Here is a 22,955-nt window from a genome sequence, read left to right on the forward strand (position 1 = left end):
AGAATTTCTGCCCTGTGCAAAATCACAACATTCATTTTTCCTCTGTAACAGGGTGGAAGTTGATGTTTTAGAAGTTTCTGTGAATAAAAATTCCAAACATATTTTCTGAATGGAAATATTATCTAAATGGACATTTTCACAATTGCAAATCTGAAGCATTTTATTTCAGTTTGAAATAGCCCCAAATCCTTCATTTTGTACAGACATCAAGAAAGAGAATAATTCATCAACAATGGCCCTGTTCTGCTTTGCTTCAGCCAGGTGGTGTATTTGAAAGGCATACAGATCTTTGACACTTCACCCGCTTGAAGAAATAGGTTTCTGGTCTCTTCTGTGAATACTAGACCTGGTGAGTGAGAGCACTAACAGGAGACCATCCGATCTGGAGGGCATCTAATCTAGCTTGATGAGAACCTGTTTGTTAACCAGCATTACCTCATTTTACAACACATTGTACCAATGCAACTAAGAAAGAGAAAGCAAAGTATTTTATATGTTCAGAACACTAAAAATACTATTTGCTCAAAGTAAGGCAGCCATTTAAAAAATACTTCATGGAAGTGACATAATTAATGCAACTGTCAAGGAAACGCCATAATTTTTAAAATACCATTTCAAAATATTGTTAAATATATACGTTAACAACAGGATATGCACTACTACTACACTTTTGTAGGCTGAGGAATAAAGACTTAATAATGTTCCAGTTCTAGATCCTCCTCAACTTGTAATTGTAGTACCCCTAAAATGAGATATACAATTCAAAGAGCAAAAGACGAAGATTTTAATTCAAATGCTCCTGGAGACTGAGATTTCATTATCTGTAACCTACAGCTGAAAGGATTTTTAAACAAGTACCTCCTATACTTATATAAATCTCCAAAATCATTATCTTCTGCATTTAGAGTTTCTAAGTATGTTACTATTTCAATCTTTTATTTTGTTCAAGTTTCAAAATACTTTGAAATATAAAATTCTCTTTTTAAATTATCATCACAGCAAGAAAAGGCAGACTCAATCCAGAGGGCAAGACACAGTCTTCCACAGGGCAAGAACATAAACTGCTACTACCAGATCTCTATTGCTGCCATTAAGGAAAGTTTTTTTATGCCTCTATCATTATGTTAAACTACAGAACTAAACAGACTGACCAAGTTTCAGATAACTGTGACATTAGTTTTCATCTAACTTTACACAATTTGTAAAATACTGTATTGGGTAGACTGGGCATCTGACTGCCCTGAGCTTTTCTGTGCTCAGCGTAGAAGACAGTTCTCTAGAAAGGGCCCCTCAAGTGTGGAAAAGGAAGAAACTGGCAGCACAGGGACCATGAGGTTGTGGAATGAAGCACAGGGAAAAAAAAAGTCAGCTGTACAAAGTTGTGACTACACATTAAATGGATAGAAAGAACAAACTTTTAACTACAAGTTTATCAATATAAACTAAACATAAAGCAACAGAACCAAAATGAAAGCTTAATGATTTCTGATGCTAAAATCTTGCCCACAGAGTTAGAAAAAGATCAGAAGTGACAGAGACACTTTTGGCATCAAAATGAGCATCAAATCTTTAACTGAATGGCAAGCTTCTCCATATTATTCTCCATATTATTCTAAAATTTGAAGAGGTAAAATACAAGGTCCCTACTGTGTCTGAATCAGTTAACAATTCTTCCAAAAAAACCTATTGTGTTATTAAATCTTGCCTTACTTCTTCCCAAACTCATAGATGAAAACTATTAAAATGATCAAAAAAAAAAAAAAAAAAAAAAAACMAACAAGGCATGTTTCAAAAACTAGGGAACTCATTAGGAACATCATGTATTTTAAAGAAGTAGCAGTAGAAATTCAACAGTCATAGCCAGAATTTAGCTTAAGTCCTTAAAAAACCTGTGCAAACATTCAAAGCCGCTTCAAAGTTTACTATCAAGAGACTGAAACATACAAAGCAGCGCTTTCCGGCTTTAGTCTAATGGATAAAAAACTCCCCCTAGATTTCAAGAGAAGTATTAAAACATGGCCATAGCTGTATGGGCATGGTCTGACTAAATAGTCTTACCTGTTCACAGTAAAAGGTTGTCGAGAGGGTTGCTGCTTTGGCATACATATTATGCTTGGAGAGCTTCTGTTGGGGCTGCCTAACCCTGAACTGCTCATGCTGTTTGTCCTGCTGGGAATTCCAATGCCCTGACCAACCTGGGAGTGGTTCATCATATTCCTAGGATTCATAGGCAATATCCCCCTGAAAAAGAAAAAACATCCAAAAAGATGAATCTGTACAGTAGTATTTGGTTACTCATTTAAGTTATGTAGGACAGACTTTTACTTTTAGCTGTTGCAACTGAATTTGTGATTAGCATCAATGCAGCATGTTTGGGTTATTACTTCTCTGTAATTAATGTAGTTTCTTGATTTCTTCAGAAATACCAGTTGGCCCATTACAAACTAATTAAATCCTCGGTCAAGTTTTACATAAATACTAAAGTATTACAAATTTGAAAAGGAATTACAGGTGGTTTTTTTTGTTTTTTTTTTAAATGAGTGCTTCAGACCTACTACCTTAATACCCTAAACCATGAATGACAAGCATATAGAAAAAATTTAACCACACATTTACCAGAACAGCCAAAAACCAGTGTCTTACATTCTGAAGCAGAATTTGCCAGCAATTTCTCTCACATACAAAATCAAATATTGTCTTACAGTAAGTCCTATCTTACTGTTTTACAGTATTATTTCCCCAACACAGGCAGTGGTAAATAGAAATTATTTTTTCTTTATCAATTAGATTGTAAAGTAGTTGAGGCAAAATACACAGAACACTTTAAAAAGTGCTCTGCAGAAAGACACAACTGCAGAAATATTGGCTATCAATAAATACCTGCTCGGAGATGGAGGCGTGTGAAGTGACATTGTTGGTACCCCTGTTGTTGGCGTTACGTGGCTCGGTAACTGAGTGCCTTGTGATAAGCTGCGATTTAACTGAGGGGTATTGTTGCTCATTCCCCTCATTGGAAGGCCTAGTGCACCTATTGAGAAAAAATTCAGAGGGGTGGAAATATATAGCAAATCAGGAACAAAGTCTTATCCATCTAGTGGAGATGGAAACAATCTATGCTGACAACCTAAAAAAAAAAAAAAAAAGTGCAAAGACTGAAGGCAAGTGCAGTGTAAAAACTAAGTCCTTGTTTGCATAATAGAATCCCAATTATCTCCAATATAGTTCCCTTTTTGTTAAACTTTAGAAAGGTTCTTTAAGAAATTTCTGCATCTGAGTCACTAACGAAATTTCATTTCCTTTGAGATATGGACTGTGAAGGAAGGATTTAGGTTTGATTTTTTGATGAGGACACACAAATCTATGTATTATCTCAGAAAGTTGGTGGCATTTTTAGAAAATTAGCATCTTTACTGAATAAATAGATTTATTACTTTTGAATAAGCTGATACATATTTGACCAGTATTTAGAACAATAGTCTGTCTCATTAAAAATGAAGCAAATATTTGACAAAAAAAGAAAATTGTGAATATATACTTCTCCATAACATTGTTTCTAAGACAACAACTTTTTTTTTTTTTTTTTAAGGAAAGTTCTTTGTAGAGTTTAAGTTGTTGCTTTGTGATAACAGAACTTCAGTGTCTATGATCACGTCAGCTCTAACATTCTGAGAAAAGAAAGCAAGTAGGACTTTAACTGTCCTCTGTTAACAATTAAAAAAATACAGATGACCTAACATTGTGATCAGAAGTATTCTCTACAGAAGCATTTGGGTGTGATAGAAGAAAATAAGCACTTCAGTGAGAAAAAAAAAACCACTTTAAATAAAAACAAAAATACCCAGTTAGCTGCCCTGTCTGAAAACATATCTGAAAACTTTATGAAGTTTCTCACCATTCTCGCATCATTTTTCTGTATTTATTAAGTTTTAGAATTACATCCAAAGACGAGAAAATGCCATTTAATGCAATCTATCAATAGAAACAAACTTGGCACATAAAATGTGATAGCTCCAAATAACTGTTCTATTGGTTCAGCATCAGGCTGCTGAGGGAGACTCGCAGTGAGAATTCAAAATCTTATCTTACAGACAAGTTAAGTTAAAAGTCATGATGAATCAGCAATCTCTGCTGAAAGATCACCCTGTCAGAAGAGCCAAATATGCCAGTGTAAAAGATGATTAAACACTAAGAATGCAAAGAATGGATACAGTATGTATGCTCAGGCTATTACTATGGACAAGGTCCGAAGAAACCTCAAAGATCTTAAGCTTTCACACTTTGAAAACTGCTGTTTGCCCACTGTTCTATACTACAATTCTCAATCCAAGACTTTTGCAATGAGAAATTTTGATAACACTCAAATTTATTTCTACACATTCAGATTAAGACATAATGTGGCTCATTATAACAAGCCTCGTAAGACTTCATTAAATGCTGATTATATTAAGGTGTTCACTGTAAATATTTTGGCAATTTGCTGCATCAGAATAATTTCAATGAGCATAAATATATATTACAAATAATATTTCACACTGATTAACAATTAGGTGGAATTTTAAAAATAAAATTGTAAAGCAAAACATACACTTATGAGCTAAATACAGTACACTGAAAAAAAAAGGATTACTGTATTTCAGGTTAACTTTGTGCAAGCATTCATTCCAAAACAACCATTTTTTTTTAAACTGATGGTTATTTCTTGTTGTTGGCTTTCTTTAAATTAGAATTTTTAATAAGTAGGGCTGTTACAGTGAAGCTAGACTATATGCTCTGGCTGAGAAGTACGGGCAGTTAAAACATTCACTCTACATAAATGAAAATCTTTTTCTTATGCTTCTTTTTTCCACTTTTTTTCCTTCTTTTAAACAGAGACAAGAGATCTCCTAGGCAATGCTGCAGGCTGATCAATAAAGTGGCCAATTTTGTGCCTAGAAATTAAGTCTGATTATGGTGATTCCACTCTATAACATGACATCCTGTTAAATGATTGACAGCTACCAATGTACCTGGGCATTAACAGCTTTGTTTCTCTCAAAAGTATTTTAGTTGCAACATTGTCCCCAGCATAGCACATTTTCCCCCTCTTTCTCGATATTTGGAAGAAAATGAACCCTGACAATATTCACTCTCTTTTAGCCATCCGTGTTTCCATGTTGGAAAGATTATGTCCTAAGCATCACATCCAATTGACTGAACAAACTTGACGGAAAAAACAAAAAAGTTAACCTTAAAAGAAACAACAAATTCAACTGCGATAAACAGAATAAACAAATTACTTCAGTAAGTATAGACAGTAGAGCCTGGAAGGTTCAACAGTGTCAGATTTGGGACCAAGAAAACCACAAGCCAACCATGACTCTCAGGCTGGCCAAAAACCGATCACATCAATCTCGCTAGTACAAGGAAATAGCAGTTGATTTTACATGATTGCTCATCAACAGCCATTGAAATAGACAAAATCACTTTAATTTTTAAACTCTATTAGAAGAAATTTTCAGTAAGCTCGTACAAAGACCATGCATCTAGGAGACAAAGCTTTTATGCTGTCCAGCTAAAAAAATCACACACTTGCTAAAATACCCTGAAGACACCTTTTCTTAGTGTCTGTAGGAGGTGTGCTTGGCTAGAAAGCTGCAAACATTCACAAGAGTACGGTGATAAGAGTGATGTTCACAAACCTATTTTACTTGCAAAACTACATCTAACTCATATACTTGGAGGCAGTCTCTGGAGGCACGTGTCTGTCAACTAAAACTTCTTAACTCTGGCACTTAAGTAGGTGCCTAACGTTAAGCAGTATGACTATTTCTTTGTGTGTCTTCTATAGCAATATTAGACATAGATTGGCAAATACCAAAAAAGGCTTCAAGAGGTAGAAAAGAGCAGCACAGAAGCAAACAATCTTATTGGCATAAATCTTTTCCAAACGTGAGCTGCCAAGCACATAGACAAGATTTAATTTGCTCCTGTGCAGGGTTATATCAGTTATAATTTAAGCTGTTCCTTCTACTGCTCATTAGTAGTACTTATTTTTCAGTACTAGGTTCATCTTGGCGTAGCCCAGTTTCCTTAGAGAGTCATGGTTAAACCACACACATTCTTTATATGATGACAGATTATAATCGGAATTATATTTGGATATTTAACAGCTATACAGTGTCAACATGTGACACTTTGCATACTAAAGCAATGCAAAAATGCCTACTAAGCAATGCAAAAACGCATCTGCAGGGAAAAAAAAACAAAAAACAAAAAAACCCACACCTACACAGAAATAAGACATACTAGGTCATCTTTGCGATCAGTGAAAACCAAAACGATATGCATGTTCTCTGCCCAAAGAGCATTAAACTAAAACATCTTTGGCATAAAACAAATGTATCAATAAAAAAAATTCTTACTTTGTTGCCCGTATAAACTTGCCCCAAATTGAGACAGCTGACCTGATGTTGATGGTGATGCCAGCATCTAAAATTAAAAAAAAAAAAAGTTTATAAAAGGTTTATTAAAGACATTAATATATTACACTATCTTGCTCTGAAGTTTTGTAACCGTATAATCATTTGCCAAAAAGATAAGCAAAAAACGCACCCCATTTTCAATCATCAAACATTTTAGATACCCCAAAGTATCTGTATAGTAACAACTGTAACAGAATATTCCATGCCAATAAAAAGTTAGGAGCTTAGGTGTATAAAAATAACTTTCTTTTACTTTTGACAAGTAGCATCAGGTAAAAAATTGTAGAGTAATATATTTCAGATTTTCTGCCCTTTCAACTAAGAGATATGGCTTTATAGGAGAAGGAATACTCAATTATTTAAATCAGATATAATTTATTTCCCCTGCAAAACATGTATCATACAAGCAAATCATAATCATTGTTAAATGTAGTAACAGCAAGTGCAAAGTTTCATATAATCACCTGCAAAAACTGGAGGTGGAAAATGAGTGGCTAGCTAGCAGCAGTTATATATATAGCAATATGGACATTAGATGAGAAATGAGTATGAAAATTTTGACATAAAAGCTAGCTTCTTGCTTGTATACACCATATAAACAGGTAAGCTATACAAATGTCAGATGAAGTAATCCTTCCCACTCTATTATGTCAACTTTTGGACACCAAATATTGCCAAATATTTCCATTATAATCTTCTTTGTCCATTTTTGGACACCACACATTTAAAAAAAAAAAAAGAGAGAGACAAACTAAAGAGACTCTAGAGTAACAAAAAATAACAAAAAATATCTAAAAACACCCCACAATCTATGAAGAAAAAGATTGAGATTTGGGTTTGTTTACTCCAAAAAAAAGGTAACTGAGACAGGAATGTGACACCAGACTTCAAATCATAACTGTAAGAGAAAAGAATTAACTGCTTTCCATGCTGCTGCAGGAAGGGGAAGTATTAATGAATTTAAGCTGATGAACAGAAGATTTAGGCTAAATATTCAGAAAAACCTTTGCAATCATAAGGACAGTTAAGCACTAGAACAGATTACATGGACTCTTCAAGCAGATCTCAGTCCCTGGAGAACAGATTAGATGTTTGTCAGTTAGGTGTAGCCTTTAGAGCAAGAAGGTGTATTAGTTGACTTGATCCATCCAACTTGCAATGGAACATGCTACCCATATACCTACTGATCCAAGGGCAAGTGTCCGCTTGTTTACTACAGTAGACTGGTCTTAGATTGAAATGAAGAATTGTTTCAAGGACAGGAAATGTCTAGATTCTTACATGCAATGGAATTTTACTTTTCCAACTTGAGAGTAAAGAATTCAAACAAAACAACTTTTATTGTGATAAACTGTGAACTGTTTTGTTTACTTAATCTAGACAGACATAAAGCTTACACAAAACTCGATAGATTGAATCTGTTAGGTAGCTGTCTATACTGGGGCCAAATCTAGATGGTAGAAGTGAGAAATAAGACATGCAGAGTTGACACTGAATATCACAAGTACTTCTGATGTCTGTAAGCTGCATAAAGTATTTATGTTTTTTTAATACATACACAAGGCATGAGTGGAAAAACAAAAATAGACAATTACTGTAGGCCATCAGGAAATGTATGAGAAATATCATCTGGAAAATACTCTTCATTCACAGATACTTTGAGCATACATATAATAACAAACAACTACAGTAATAAACATGCAACTTACATACACAAAAGGTCTGAAATAGTAAGACAACTACTTCCTGCAGAAAAAGTGTAATCAGAAGTTGTGCCAAACTGGATCAAAGTTCTCCTTTGTGAAGAACTGGCTGCGAACAAAAGGACTGTTTAAATAGCTATCAGTTACTTTGGCTTAGCACAGATATAGTAAAGTTCATAAGCCATGTCTACATCAAGTAATGCAGCCCGAAGAGGTGAGGATTTGTATATAAAAACAGACCAAAAAAAGAAAGAAAGAAAAAAAAAAAGCACGTATGTATGCATTTCTAACTAGAGGTAGCCTTGTGTAACACCCCTGATTGCATGCAATGGTCAGAAAGGAATGTCTCTTCTGCTTCGTTTTGATCTCAAAGGAATCGAGTTCGTTCATACCAAGACTGATCTGCAGCGTGAACCAAAGTGTTGTGAAAAGGGGAGAATCAGGAGATACACTTCAAAAGCACACTCCTTGTCCAAACAAATTTGTTAAGCATTGATAAAGACTGATAAAACAAGGTGATAAAGTAGTTTTTAAAAAAGGAAGCACAGAGAAGTAAAATGTTGAGAGAAAAAAAAAAAATAAAAGCACTGAATTTTGACAACAGGGAAAATCCTAAAAGGTGTTTCAAGACATGACAAATTATGATTCCCTTGAAAGAATAACGGATAAAAAGTTCCAAGATGCCCCCAGGGATAAGGAGACGGGCAGCAGAGACAGCAACCATCACACACGCAGATCCCAACAGCAGCCACAGAGTTCCAGCAGCTTTGGGACAGAGAAACACAACAACTTAAAGCAAAAAGAAGAGCCCATAAAAACACCTGCTCTGTGATAGCATGTCTCTATAATAAGTGGAAGACGGTACAAATCACAGCATAAAATATATATAACATCAAGTTGGATACCAAAAAAAAGTCACAGACTTAAGAGGTATTAAATTATTTGAAAGAGAGGAAAACAAGATCCAATCTGTTCTATACTGATTACTATTCCATTTTTAAATCCAGTTAAAAGAAAAAGAACGGCAAATAACATTTAATGAGCAATACTTATTAAAAATTGGATTTTCTTTTGAAACATTGCAAAGTAGGTCACATGTATTGTGCCATTTGCTTTTACAGGAAAAGTTGAATTCAAAATGACTTGTACAGAAACCCTTATAGACAACCACAATAAAGACCAAATATTAAATTCAATAAACCTAACAGAAGTAGCTTTAAAGTCATAACATACTTAGAACATCAAGGGTAATAAGCCTCAAGAAGAAAGACGAAATTAAGAAAAATTTTGGTGGATATGTTCCAGGAAGATTAAATGCAGCATTTCTCAAATCTCATGAAGAGGGAAACGCTGTATGGATATAACTCTTATTCTGTCTCTAGCTTATTTCGCAATATGCCAAAAACCAGCAGTCACTATTTTTTCTGTCATAGCTAAGTATGCAGCAGTCTAAAATCCTGCCTTAATTTTCTACTATTTCCATACCGTTCAGGTCAACAACAAAACCACAGAATTAGCCAAAACGTTAACATAGGCTAGCAGGACCTTTATTTGTGTTCAAAGTCCCTGAGTCACTATTACAGCCTGCTTGAACTTGGTCTGCCATAGATACTAAAGATGCAAGATGAACACTGTCAACAGCAGTCTGGAATTATTAAATTATTTTATCTGATTGCATTACTGGCCACATGATAAATAAAATACAACAGTTCTCCAAGAGCATACTTAAAAAGGTGGCTATAAGTCACTCTTGAACTTCTGTTAGCCTACACCAGCCAAAGGTCATGATGATCCTAATAAGAACTAAGGCGGTCTATCACATAAGGTCACTAAAGCTTCTCCCAGTTGGTAAGATCCTTTAAAGATCCCAATTATGTCAATGCTTTAGGAAAAAAAAATGCTAAAAATTGTATCTGTAACAGCCTATGAAAACTAAAACTTACCAAATTACTGAAGTCATGTCAATAAAGAGCATATTCCAGTAGTATGTATTTAGCACCAACAACATTTTAAAATGAGTGACCAGGCACCTTCTATCAGAGTTCAGGGAAGTGTTAAACTAGCTTATGACACCAGTAGATTTTGCTGTAGACATAAAAAAAATCCACTCTTCAAGTTCTGGCATTTGAGTTTAATCAATGTGTCAGTGGTTAACAACTACAAAAAACAGTTGTGAAATAACACAGCAGTTTTGTTCTTATTCTAACTCAGTATGTTTTAATTAAGCAAATTATTTCAATTGCCCTTCTTTGTACATGTCATTAGAAGACAGAGGATGCCCATAACTTGCATCTCCAGTAGGGCACAGACACAAATAAGCAAACAATATCTTGTGTAACATGAAGAGCGCATTTTTTATTCTATTGGCATACTGAAAGACCAACATTCAGAATTTGCATACTGAAGGACCTGATGATAATCAACTAAGATGAGCAAATCAATTTACTCACAGATCTCAAATGATCACAGTGAAATTCTGACCACATAAGATTCTGCTTCTAAACTCAGATCAACTGATGATCCAAGCAGATGGCTCAATTTCTTCAGATTGGCCCACACCAAAAATCAGTAAGCCATAATATACCATCAGACAATTTCCTACCCCTCGTGATGAACTAGGTTTTTACTGTACGTGCTTTTATTAATTCTTGATGGGTTTATTGCAATAAGTTTATTTAGGAGTGCCAGCACCTATCCTGAAAAAGCGGGGCCAGCAGTTGCTTGAATTTGCCAGAAGTGTGAAAAAACCAGCAGCTTCCTAAACTCTCTCTGGAGATGGGCCAACGCAGGCTGCAGGAAGGTGGGAGGAGGTTCAGCAGCACTGATTTAGAGAGCTCCCACCTCCGTGCTCTCCTGCAACCTCCGGCCTCTTCCAAGCCAACCGCGGGACAGCTGTATATCTCCATAACTGCCATGGCAGGACACCTTGGCATGGAGGCACAAAGAAAATTCATTAAAGCAACACTCCTGCCAAAGCCACTACAACATGCAGTTATATCCTGAAACCACTTTCTTAAGCACAAAGTAAGCTGAAGCTAAGATACATCAATTCAGCATGAGAAAGTCAACTCCCCAAAGCAGAACGTGTTAGAATAAGCAAATAAGTCCAAGTAATATCTGGGCTGATAAATGATGGTTTTCTCACAGGTGCAAACATAAGCATCATTTTGTATTTGCACTACTTTATTTCTGGTATCTGCCATCTGTGCTGCACTATTTAATAATAAAACAGCTGACCCACAATTTCAAAAGGAGAAAGCGTTATACCAATTATGTTTAAAAAAAAAAAAACCACACACCAACAAGCCCACAAATAACTGATATGAATTAGAAGTCTTACACTCTGTCAGTTTAAAATTTAGTATTATTATTAGTCCAACCCTATATTAAATGGTACTTTTTATACAGTATTCACAAAATTCATGCATTGTAAGAAAATTTTTCCAAATCTCAAAACCAGATATCAGTGATGAAATTCTGAAAGCCTGGTATATGAAGGGGGATTATTTGCAAGTGAAAAAAAAAATTTTTTTTTTTTACTAATATACTTTATTTAATATGTGAGATAGATAAACAAATACAAATACTGAAAAGCACATGAAATTTTATTAAATCTTTCAGATGTCATCATTTAAGGTTGTGGTCTCCTGCCTTCACTGGCCCTTGGGAAGCAGGCTGAGCTAATAAATGCACTGCAAGCATCATATTTTGCGTTGAACCTATCTGGAAATTCTCTGTTGCTGGCAGCAGTATCTGAAGATCTTAAAGATGCTGCCTTCGAGTCGCAATGACATTAACTGATGGTGTTGATGACAGCGCTTAACATGGCTATTAAAATAAAACTTTAAGAATGAATTCTTTCCGTACAGAGACATTCAGTTTGATGGTATGATATATTAATGAGCCAAAAGATTACTGAAAACTTGTCACAAGATGCTACAGAAAAGTTCCATAAGCATTTAAATATTAGGACAACAAAGCAAGTATTTTATTCTAATTATATAACTGGCTGCATACTGAAAGTTAAAACAAAAACAAAAACACAAAAAAACCCACAGGCTGAACATTTAAAACACCAGTATTACAATACAGTAAATTCAGAGAATTGAATTATTGTATATAAGACCATAACCTCCCCCTTCTAGCAGAGCTAGACATTTCTACGCATGGAATGTATCTGGTTCAGGGAACCACTTCAAATGCTAATGCTGACATACATACACTAATGATTTTATATTGTTAAATGGAAATCTATTAAATATGGCTCTTTGATAAAATACAGAAACACCATTTAGCACAGTGATTTAGCTCTTCTGTAAGACATTAATTCTAAATACCATTGAGTTTGTATTTAACTACTGCAATCAGAAATGAAACTTATTTCTTTGTGACATATATTTCAGATTAAAAAGTGATCTGAAATAAATTAAAATGTAATTCAGAGATACTTCTTCCTTGCAAACTGTATGACAGAATATGAAAACAACTTTTCCTCTCTAAGGAAAACTAGTTTATCATGTATTGTTTCATTTGATATCCCAATCCATATATTATCTTATAGGTGAAATAGTAAAAGTATGCATTTTGTATTTTAAACTTTTGGCTCCCTCTTTGTATTATGGAACTTTATTATGAAAATACAAGTTACAAGCAGAATGACAAAAGGGTCTGACAAAGCTGTACTACATTAAAATACATGAAAAAAACCTCTAGTTTTTTTAATCTCAGCCCATGGAAGTTCTTTCAACTGTTTTCAATTAATGGCATTTCACCTTTTCTTCATTTAAGTTTGTTTTTATTTTACATATATTATGTACTGACTAAAGGATGCCAGGTGAGTTTAATCACTGTCTGGGAAGGTAAAGAGCTATTCCATTGCTTTGCACATTAACAATCTCTGACACTTCAGGGAAATAGAACTTAAGCTATGTGTTTCACAAAGCAAACATTGCAAAGGAATCCACTATTCAAATATATGTTTACACATGATGTAACATGTGGGAAAATACTCATTTTCCATTTAACATTAAACACATTGTGTTAATCTACTTCTTCCTAAAATAAGCTTTACTTTTTTACATAAATGGATCAAAACTGCTCTAATTATGAAGAGTAATTTTAATGTAAAGTAGCTCTATTAAACCAGCCAGCATTAGCATTAATGCTTCTGCTGCTTCTTCTGATACCAAAGGATTCCATGGGAATTTCTCTTAAATACTTAACAACAACTTTAAGTGCAGCATCTGAACTTAAATTATGACTCTGACTAAGCTAACAGACTCTCATATAATGACTAAGGCAAATGCTAAGCAAGATGTGTTGGGAAACAAGATAACACAGGCTTATTGAGAATCCTAACAAACAGCGTTAGAAAGTACATAGATCAAGCTGGAATGACGTGGTATGCAGCAACCCTAAAACCAAAGCTCTCTCCAGAAAAGTGATTGAACACATTTAGTTGCCTAAACTTTGCAAGATTCTGGATCTCAGTCTCCACGGTATCCTAAGTCTTGTTTCAGGCTTCTAACTATTGTAAAAGTACTACCTCTTTATAAAGCTATATTTTTCAAAGCACCAATAATATTACGTAAAGGGTCTACAAATTACTTTAAAGGAGGCTTGCAAGAATAACTAATTCAGAACTAATAACCCATTTCATAGTACTTTGCATCCAAATCTGAGGATCTCCTATTTCAGGAAAGGTAGTGTCAGGGAGCCAGATTAACAGTTGTGATAACACTAACCTGCAGGCCAGATATTACTTGCCCCAAAGTTAAAAATACATTTGATTTCATAGAAGTCATTTTTTCCAAAGAATTGAGCCACAAAAGAACATCAGTCTCAAATGAGAAAGTCCAGAATCTGTTAAAACATTAATATTTTCCAGAGAAGAGAAGCAGCTTGATAAACTGACCCAAAAGAAGTGCAAATCAGAGAATTACTACTCTAATCCTTTTGTTATCTGTTGAGCAACTGGGAGAGAAAACAAATAGACCCTGGGCCAAGAAATGGAAAAAGCATTCAGCCCCAAAATTCTAACTTTTCTCATATTTTGACAGATCTTCATTAAAAGGCACAACTGCCTACAATCAGATTTGTGACTGCAGTTCAGAGCAAAAAAAGATACTCATGCAAGGCATACTTTAGTTATAGAACTCCTTACCACATGAAGAGGTGGGTGACAAAAATGTGAATGGACAAATTCATGGAAGAAAAGTCTACTACAGATCTTTGTACGTAAAAAGATACCTCCTCCCAATCAGAAGCCTCTGAGCTGCCAAAGACTGAAGGCTGGATGTATATTCTGGGGAAATGGGCTGCCCTGTTATTATGTTCTCCCATAGGCATCTTCAATGGTTTGGACCACTATTGGGCTAGACTGGCCAAACCTCGTGGGACATTTCTTATCTCCTTATACATGAGCAAAGAACTCGAGACTAAATGAGTCCAATCTATTCCCACAGCTGACAGTTAGTTCTTTGCTTATCTAGAGATAGTAAGCTCAAAAATATACCAAGCCTTTGACTTCCCAATGTATACATTATAACCCCCCCCCAACAGGAGCTACTCGCACTATCCAAATTAAAATATGTGTACCCCCTTTTCTCTACAGTGATTGTGCTGAACGTCCAGGCAATTATGTTGACTAAATTGGCTGCAACTAAGTTCTAGAATTATTTTGTGGGCATAGTATGCACACTGTTGTCAACTTAAGTCGTAGAAATACCTTAGTTCCAAGGCAAATCTTTCTTCAACTGTTCTGTTTCTACAAGTTCTATAATATAGCTATGCAATTTCCTTGCCAAAAAGATTGTTGAACCGATTATCACACAGTGACTCTAGTGCAGCAAAATTCATAAAAGAGCATTCAGGGATATATTAGGTTCCATTTACCTACTTATCACAGCAAGGTTTCTCATGACTATAGAGACATTCAGTGACTCAAGGCAAAGCCACTCATTTACTAAAAGGAAAGCGTCAAATGACTATAGTAGAATCTAACATAAGTGACCATTATTTTGTGCCTAAAACAATAGACCCATGCAGCACCCATCTGAATTTGGCAGTAAGCGCGTAGATGAGTAACATGCAACTTTTCCATTTCAACTATCATATCAATCTTGACTGTCTATAACTGTATTCCTTAGCGGGGAAAACAGGTAAGTTATTAAAATCTTTCAGTTTTTAGCTAAACCGAGACTCTAAAATAAAAACAACATCTCCTTAACTATTTTCTGATATTTGTTCCTGCTTGTGAAAAGTCTTCAAAGTTTAAGACAGGAATTTAGCATCCTCTACTTATAGTTCACTTTGCTTTCATGTAAACAAAATTCAAATTAACCAAAGCAACAAGTCACAAGAATACTACTGCAATGTGGCATTAAAATTGTTTATTAAATGCATAAAATACTTTTTCACATCTTATTCAAATAGGTCCTAAATGTTTTCTTAACCCAGTGAATGCAGAATTATTTCTTGATACCATTAAAAAACCCTCCAACTCAGATGTTGAATAAAAATAAGAAAGAAGTCCTCAAAAACTCCCATCCCAGGCAAATTAGTATGTGTGGTCACCGCACTCAACTGGAAACAATGCCTCTTCACAAGAGCAGAAACCTCACTGTAAAAAGTAAGAGTGAAATCTAAGTTCCAAGATGTATGCAAAAGAATATGCTTGCAGTAACAGTCCTTAATCCACTCTAAATTGTAGGATGTTTTCACCATTCAGCATGTTCTTCTGTGTCATTCTGAAATTTTGTGGCCATAGAGAATTTCATAAAGAGCACAGGTGTAAATCTTCAGGAACAATTCCTCGCAAGTAGTAACTTTGATGTCAGAACTAATCGGCCTTTAACAAAGCAACAAAGGGAAAAAAAATCGTTTCTGGTATAAAGGCAAACTCAGAATATGCTTTAACCTTTCCCACGGAGTAGAATTTAAGGAGCTATTCCTAGAGAACTTCCCTCAGAACTACTCTATTTTGTGCTGAGGATCCTATAACATGAATGAAACATGGGTATTAATCCGGGATTCATGTGCACAGATGATACATTAGAGAGGAAAACAAAACAAAACAAAAACACTTAAATTGATTTTTGTAGATTGATAGCTAAAACCTTCAAAACAAGTTTAATTTTACGTGCTTTCAATAAAGATATATGAAACCAAAAATGAAAAGCCATGGAATGATTTTAATGATGTAAAGTTGCATCTTGCTTTGATAATTCTACTATACTATCTGTTATACTATCTGCTATCAAAAAAGGCACAAAGACATTTTTTAATAAGCTTATAAAGAGATCCTGTATGGTAAGTTTTATCTTTTTTTTTTTTGGTCAGTTCCATTTTCTGACTATGAAAATGACTATTTACTCATTCCCTTTTCCTCCATCTTTATTTTTTCCATACTTGCATACTCCATTTCAATATAAATTTGAAGACAAAAAGACTAAAAAAATGTTTCAAGATCTAGAATGTTGGAAGTTTTTTCATCCCACATTTTCATAACACCGGATCCAGGTTTTGAACATTATTTTAGTAGTTTACTACCAGTTTGAACATTAGCTTACTCAGAGAAAATTCTGAGCAAACTTATCTTTATCTGTCAGTACTAACTGCTATCCAAATAACAACACAGTCAATATATTTATTGTGTCCTCATACACACAATGGCATCTTTAGCAGGAGTCCAGTTGAAAGATTATTTGAAAATGTAGTCTTTTTAATTTGAAAAAGTTTTCACAGCTGCAAAATTGGTGGAACAACATCAAGCAAACTAAAATAAGACAACCACCATTGCAAACTTTCTCATCTATTGTGAGCCAAATAAGACACCAAAAGGAAAATGTAAATACATAATATGCATTTAGCTATACATGAGTGATCAGAGGTGTACAAGACACAATGTCAATATCACCACCATATATTTATTTCGATTAACTTTAAAAAAATTGTTACAAGAGCATATAATTGTTTTTTTAAGATTTCATAAGCATAAACTCAAAAAAATAATAGTCAATACTGAAGCCACCAAAAAAAAAAAAAAAAAAATCCCTTAACAAGAACCTGGAAATAAAACTTCAAAAAGCTTCAGCAAAAATTACTCTTCCACTTCATGTCGATATGACATCAGTCTTCTCTGCCAACTACAGCAGCTGCTATGCCCCATTTTGTCCACTTCTCCCACAAGCCTTCACGCTTTCTCATTTGTCATGCCTGGTGTCTGGAACACCCACCTTCCTTCTCTTGGAGTCCCATCCTAAGATCCACTTCTGCCACATTGCCTACAGAAAGAGTAGGCAACTAAAACATTCATTCACTGTGTCAACAACATGCCAAGCATCAGCTTTCACTGTGTAGACTGCAGCATAGCGTTAAGTCTCACTTTACCTTTCTCACTACCTCTTAATCACTTCTCTCTCAATGCATCGAACCTAAAATTGGGTATGTAATATCTGAGAACCTGTTTGGAGAAGTAGCACCTGTGTGCATCTGTGATACATGCACGTACATAATGTAGATACACAGAGAAGAATAGGCTATTTAATGAGAAACTTCTCGCTTTAATACACTTCCATCCTTTACTGGGTCACCTGAAATTTCTCTTCAATCTCATTGAAATAGTTTATGAAATTGAATCTGAAAGCAGCACAGGTGTTTTTGTTTTTGTTTTTTTAAGTCTTTTACTCTGAATTTATTTCTCTCTATCCTTGAAAATCTGAGTTAAAATTAAACTAGTCAAAAGACTACAGAAAATGTTTATGTGTACATAGGTCATGATCTATGTTCACAACTGCCATGAAACAAACATATTTATTTCTGGAGAATAATTGAACTAGGACTTAAAGCAATGACATCTTTTTTAAAATCTGAAGGGGAAGGGTTTTTTTTTTTTCTTTTAAATGAAAAAATAATCTAACATAACTGTTGCTTACACATATTAAATGCAAGCCTACTGTGACAACGTATACTGTCCTTCAGCTGACATGAAGTTAAAGTCATGCTTTCAGTATTTTCTCCCATAAAAATATTTCTACATATCACTCCATTTAAGGGTGAAATACCGTACCGTATAATTTGTTTCTCCTAATAATAAACATAGCTTAAATAACTCCAATGCAGTTTTACCAGGGAATAATGCACTACCAAGCAAAAAAGTGTTGAAGAATGTTTGTTTTATAACTTTGTATCATAACAAATGGGAGAAACACCTAAATTAGAATACTTGAGCAGACAAACAAGCTGCACAAGGCATCATCAGGAATGATAAAAAGTTGAAGATGTATCATGTAAAAACATGACAAAAACATTTCAGACAAGATGTAAGCACAGAAGATAATCAATAATCCATTTTAATTTGCAAATACATTTCCTACAGATGAATTAATAAAATCCTGGCAAGCATATAGCTGAAGCTTTAAATGCATAAACACACTAAAATTAAAGCACTTGCCACTGAAAACAGAGTCTTACACAGCTAAAAGAAGCCTTTCCTCACATAAATTTAATGTACTTGAAACTAAATCACTATTAAAAGTGTAAAAATAAGCTTATTCAACTTACATCTTTTTCTGACCGATGTGGGAACATCGATGATTGGCTGTAGTACATGTTTTCATCATGGTAGTCACCATCAACCCCCTCTACAAACTTCTTCCTTGAAGCACCAAACATGCTGTTTGTCACCTAAACAACAAGAAAAATGATTAACCTCTATGTGTCGTATATCACTTGCTTTGAGAAATACTACTGTTATGCCAGCCTTGTTTACACAAATATTCTGAAATGCAGATGGCCAAATAAGTATGAAATAAAATACTATTTAAAAACTACCTTAACTAGTTCTAATACACCCCTTAACATCATTTGGAAAATATATGTAATTGTGCCTGAAAGCTATCTGCATGTCTGTTAGCATGAACATTACTTTTGTGTTACTTGAGTCTCATCATAAAGTTGCACTGTGCAACACAAGGCTTCTTGCAGACAGCATAATTTCAACACAAAGTTTCGAATACAAAATTTCAGCATATATCAGACCTTCATAAGTACCAGATTCTGTGAAATGAAATCCTAATTTGAGACATGAAGTTTCCCATCTCTAGGCAGATGTCAGTATTCTTTCCTCTTTTCTAACTCAGAGAATTCCAAAGCACTAATTTCCTAAAAGTAACAGAAATTCAAAGACATGCCTATTACATGGAGGCAGGTTAAAATACATGTATGTATATAAAAATAGTTAGAAAATTTATTTCTAAAAACTTGAAAAATTCCTCTCAAAAGTCTTTTTTATACATGCCCAGCATAATAGCTATTCCCACTGGGGTTTTCATCTGACAAACTCATACTTAGAACAGACTGGGCTGGCGAGGGGGAGAAACACGCATTGGTTTGTTTTGGGGAGGGGTGTTGGTGGGTTGGGTTGTTAGAGTCCCATGTCCTGTGACCTTTCACGTAGGTTTATTTAAAATTACAGAATGTTAGATAAAAAGAGCAGATTTCTCCATCTCTCCTGAACAACGTAAATCTTAAAGAAGAAAGTTAACAAATGTTCTTCAGTGCTCAGCCTGAGCCACCCTTCCCACCTAACAACTCGGTGAAATCACTCCAGCACCTCACAGCCACAACTCTGGCTTTCTATCAGCCATGGCCCAGTCACTGCCATGACTGGGTAAGAGAAGACAGAGCATAACTGTGCTCACCAACAACATCCCGGGCTGGCGAGGGGATTACAGGTGGCCATAACAAACCATCCCAGTTTGTTTTGCCCTCGCTCCCAGAGGCACGCGCACACACACACCCGCACAAGCATAAATATCACTGCTTAGTCAAGAACGTAAAACTGGAGAAATACCAAACACGCAGTTGTTCACAGAACCTTAATTCTTCAGCAAATGCAATCCTGCAATAAGGTCGTACAATGTCGCTGAAGGACCTGCTGCATACAGTGTGTATTTATACATCTGACTTTTTATTCGTATAAAAGCATACGTGTTTGTCAAGTCTCTAATCTATCTGGCTAGAAACTCTACTACAATAACACAGTGCAGACTAACCAAGTCCAGTTTTATCCTACCAAACCAGCAGAACGGCATACGTATTCGTCAGGACAGTGCAACTTCCCCAGTTTCTTATATCATACAGGAAGATTAGAAAGAATGGGGATTTATAAGATGTTAATCAAATCTGAACTACTGTTCTATATAACATGAACATTTACACAGATTTTTAAATAGCATTTAGCTTATAAAATGCTCTGAACCACAAGGTTTACTATCCTCATTACTGACAGTATTAGCTAAATTAAAAAAAAAAAAAAGGAGGGAGCTTGCTTTTTGGGGGGAGAGGGGGGAGAGGGGGACCTTTTCTACTGCTTTAAGCTCCTGCTTTAAACTGACCAAATTTAAAACCACATTCATTCTGGTTGGCTGCAATAACAGTTTACTTTTAGCTCAAAATCCTCTTATCCTTACCGACACCAAATTACTCTGGTACTTCTCACAGATCATGGGCAATATATAGCTTATTCAAATTTCACCTTTACTGACTAAGGCTTCTGAGTAATATTTAATAATATTACTGCTCCTAGACTAGTAACAACTTACCGCCATGATTTTCATGCCATAGTAGTTTTGAGTAAAAGTAGAGTCAACATTTGGGATGCATTTAATACAGTTATAATCATGGAATTTCCCTGCAGTGTCCAGCTAGACAAAACCATACTCAATTGTACTATTCTATTACTCCGTTAAGAGTTTTTTGGCTATTTAGACTACTGATGTTTCCAAATAAATTTATAATTTATTTCACACACATAAAGGCATGTAAAGGTCCTGGGTACCTTCCACAGATGAAAATACCACATTTTTGAAAATACCATAAAACACAAAACTCAGGTCCCAAACTGCTTGCCCATATTCAGCTGACTTTCACACTTGTGGTGAAGCTTTCATTACACTCTAAGCATATCCCACTGTGCTAATCCCTGCAGAATGCAATTATCAGAGACCAGATGGAAGGGAACATTTAACAGGCTAAGGGGATTAGCTTGGCCTTTGCTCTGCCTCAGTAAAGTGCGCAGAGAAGAGCAGTTGGCTTTAACCACTGCAAAAAGGATAATGAAATGTTTTGGTGAAGCTATCCCTAGCAATGATGACAAGAGGCTGAGCTAATCAACCAACTACTGCTCTTGAAAAAGATAAAACGGAGTTTCTCAGAAGCCCCTAAGAATTTTCACTACTCCTTACAGTACCTGGGATAAAAGAAGAAAACTTTTTGCCATGCAACTTGTGATCAGTCCCGTCATCAGAATAACAAAATAAAATTGTTCACTTAACAAACATAATAAAAATATACACGTTGTGACAGAAAGCAAGAGCTATTGAGATGTACACTGTAAATTTAAAACATAATACCTAACTCAGAACCACAGTATAGGAACTCTACACAGGAAACAACAATTCTGTCTTTGAGCCTGTACCTTTTGATCTTATTTTCACAAAGACTCACACACATAGCTGTCTGGCTACATATGCACTGTAAAGACTTATGAGTCAGTGGAACAAGGTCAAAGCTTTGAGTCACAAAATACATGCTTAAAGCCACTGCAAGAAAAAAAATCATTAAGAAAAATGGAGTCATAATATGGAGTGTACATATTAAGAAGCCAAAAGATATTTATACGCTCTCCCCCCAAATTCAATTTTCTAAGACTATTTCCTATATTGATAATTGTATAAGAAAGCGGCCCAGAAACTAATCAAGATTATGCCCTGAAGGCCGAGAAAGCACGCTGACATTAATATGGAGTCTTACAAATACACAGTTATTAAAAAAAGAAAAGAAATGAAGAAAGCTTTTAATAATTAATTTAATTAAATATTGGTATTTCTATTGGCAACCCCTATTTCTTCATGGTAACTACTCAGACCATGCTGATGACTCCAGAGCGTAGAGCAGTGCATTATTAGGATGCATCTACAGGAGGAGCGGGGAAGCCTGAAGAAACACTGCTGGCATTAATGCATCTGATTGCTTTGAAGATCTTCAAAAACTGTGACTTTTTGCAAAGACTGATACATCTTCACAGCAGCATTTTTTTAAGTGATTTTGTGTTTTTCAATGCTGCCAAGTGAAGTAGTTGCATGTAGTTCTCAAGCTGCCCATTCTCCTGCAGAGGGAAGCATTAGAGGAGCTGAAGGGCTTTCTGGCAGCTGCATGCACACGTAATGGGATTTCACTTAACTAAAAGAACTGCCACTTGTTCTTGGGGTGAACTGCAGCATGAATCACACCCGAGAAATGCATCATTGCACTTCACACTGCTATCCAGTCCTTTAAGGCAACTGACAAAAGGAGGCAGCCGCTAAGGTCCGGTAACTGCAAAGGTAGGAACTAGGATTAAAGACTGAAGTGGCAGCTACCATACATAGTCTAAGAACAAGCAACAGTTAAGCAGTCTAACATTAACAGCCAATTTATCTACTTTCCAGTAGCAGTCAGTGACAATAAATGGCTGGCAAACTTCTCAGTAAGAGCACCTATCTATGTGTACACTTTTACAATATTACAGTGAGTTTACAGAATGAAGGTGTCAGACTGTCGTCAAACTAGCAACGGGCATCTTCCTAGTCACACTAACTTAGCCTAACATTCAGTGACAGGTTTCTTAGTCAGTCATGCTAAAAGCGTATGCACAGACATTGCAAAAAACATTTGCAGTACTTCTTCTAAGAAGGTCTGACTCTAAGTGGGGTTGTGCCAAACGCAGAAAGATCTATGGATGAAACTT

At 35.3% G+C, this 22,955-nt stretch overlaps 1 protein-coding gene across 6 annotated transcripts in view; it reads right to left on the reverse strand.

Moving 5' to 3' along the window:
- The window catches only part of CNOT2 (CCR4-NOT transcription complex subunit 2), a 97,845-nt gene that overhangs the window by 21,190 nt on the left and 53,700 nt on the right, over window positions 1-22,955 (reverse strand). For 3 of the 6 annotated variants that reach the window (XM_026061753.1, XM_026061751.1, XM_026061752.1), the window contains exons 2-6: window positions 18,728-18,850; window positions 17,401-17,448; window positions 6,402-6,468; window positions 2,881-3,028; window positions 2,059-2,241 (exon numbers count right to left, since the gene is read on the reverse strand). In XM_026061753.1, the coding sequence (XP_025917538.1) occupies window positions 2,059-2,241; window positions 2,881-3,028; window positions 6,402-6,468; window positions 17,401-17,448; window positions 18,728-18,838 (557 nt within the window). In that variant the 5' untranslated portion in view covers window positions 18,839-18,850. Of the gene's footprint in view, window positions 1-2,058; window positions 2,242-2,880; window positions 3,029-3,892; window positions 4,005-6,401; window positions 6,469-17,400; window positions 17,449-18,727; window positions 18,851-19,204; window positions 19,226-22,955 lie in introns of those variants that run through there. The other 3 variants (XM_026061750.1, XM_026061754.1, XM_026061755.1) reach the window with 3 other exon arrangements.

Source organism: Apteryx rowi, unplaced genomic scaffold, assembly GCF_003343035.1.
Source record: "Apteryx rowi isolate R43461 unplaced genomic scaffold, aptRow1 scaffold_185, whole genome shotgun sequence".
Taxonomy (NCBI): Eukaryota; Metazoa; Chordata; class Aves; order Apterygiformes; family Apterygidae; genus Apteryx; species Apteryx rowi.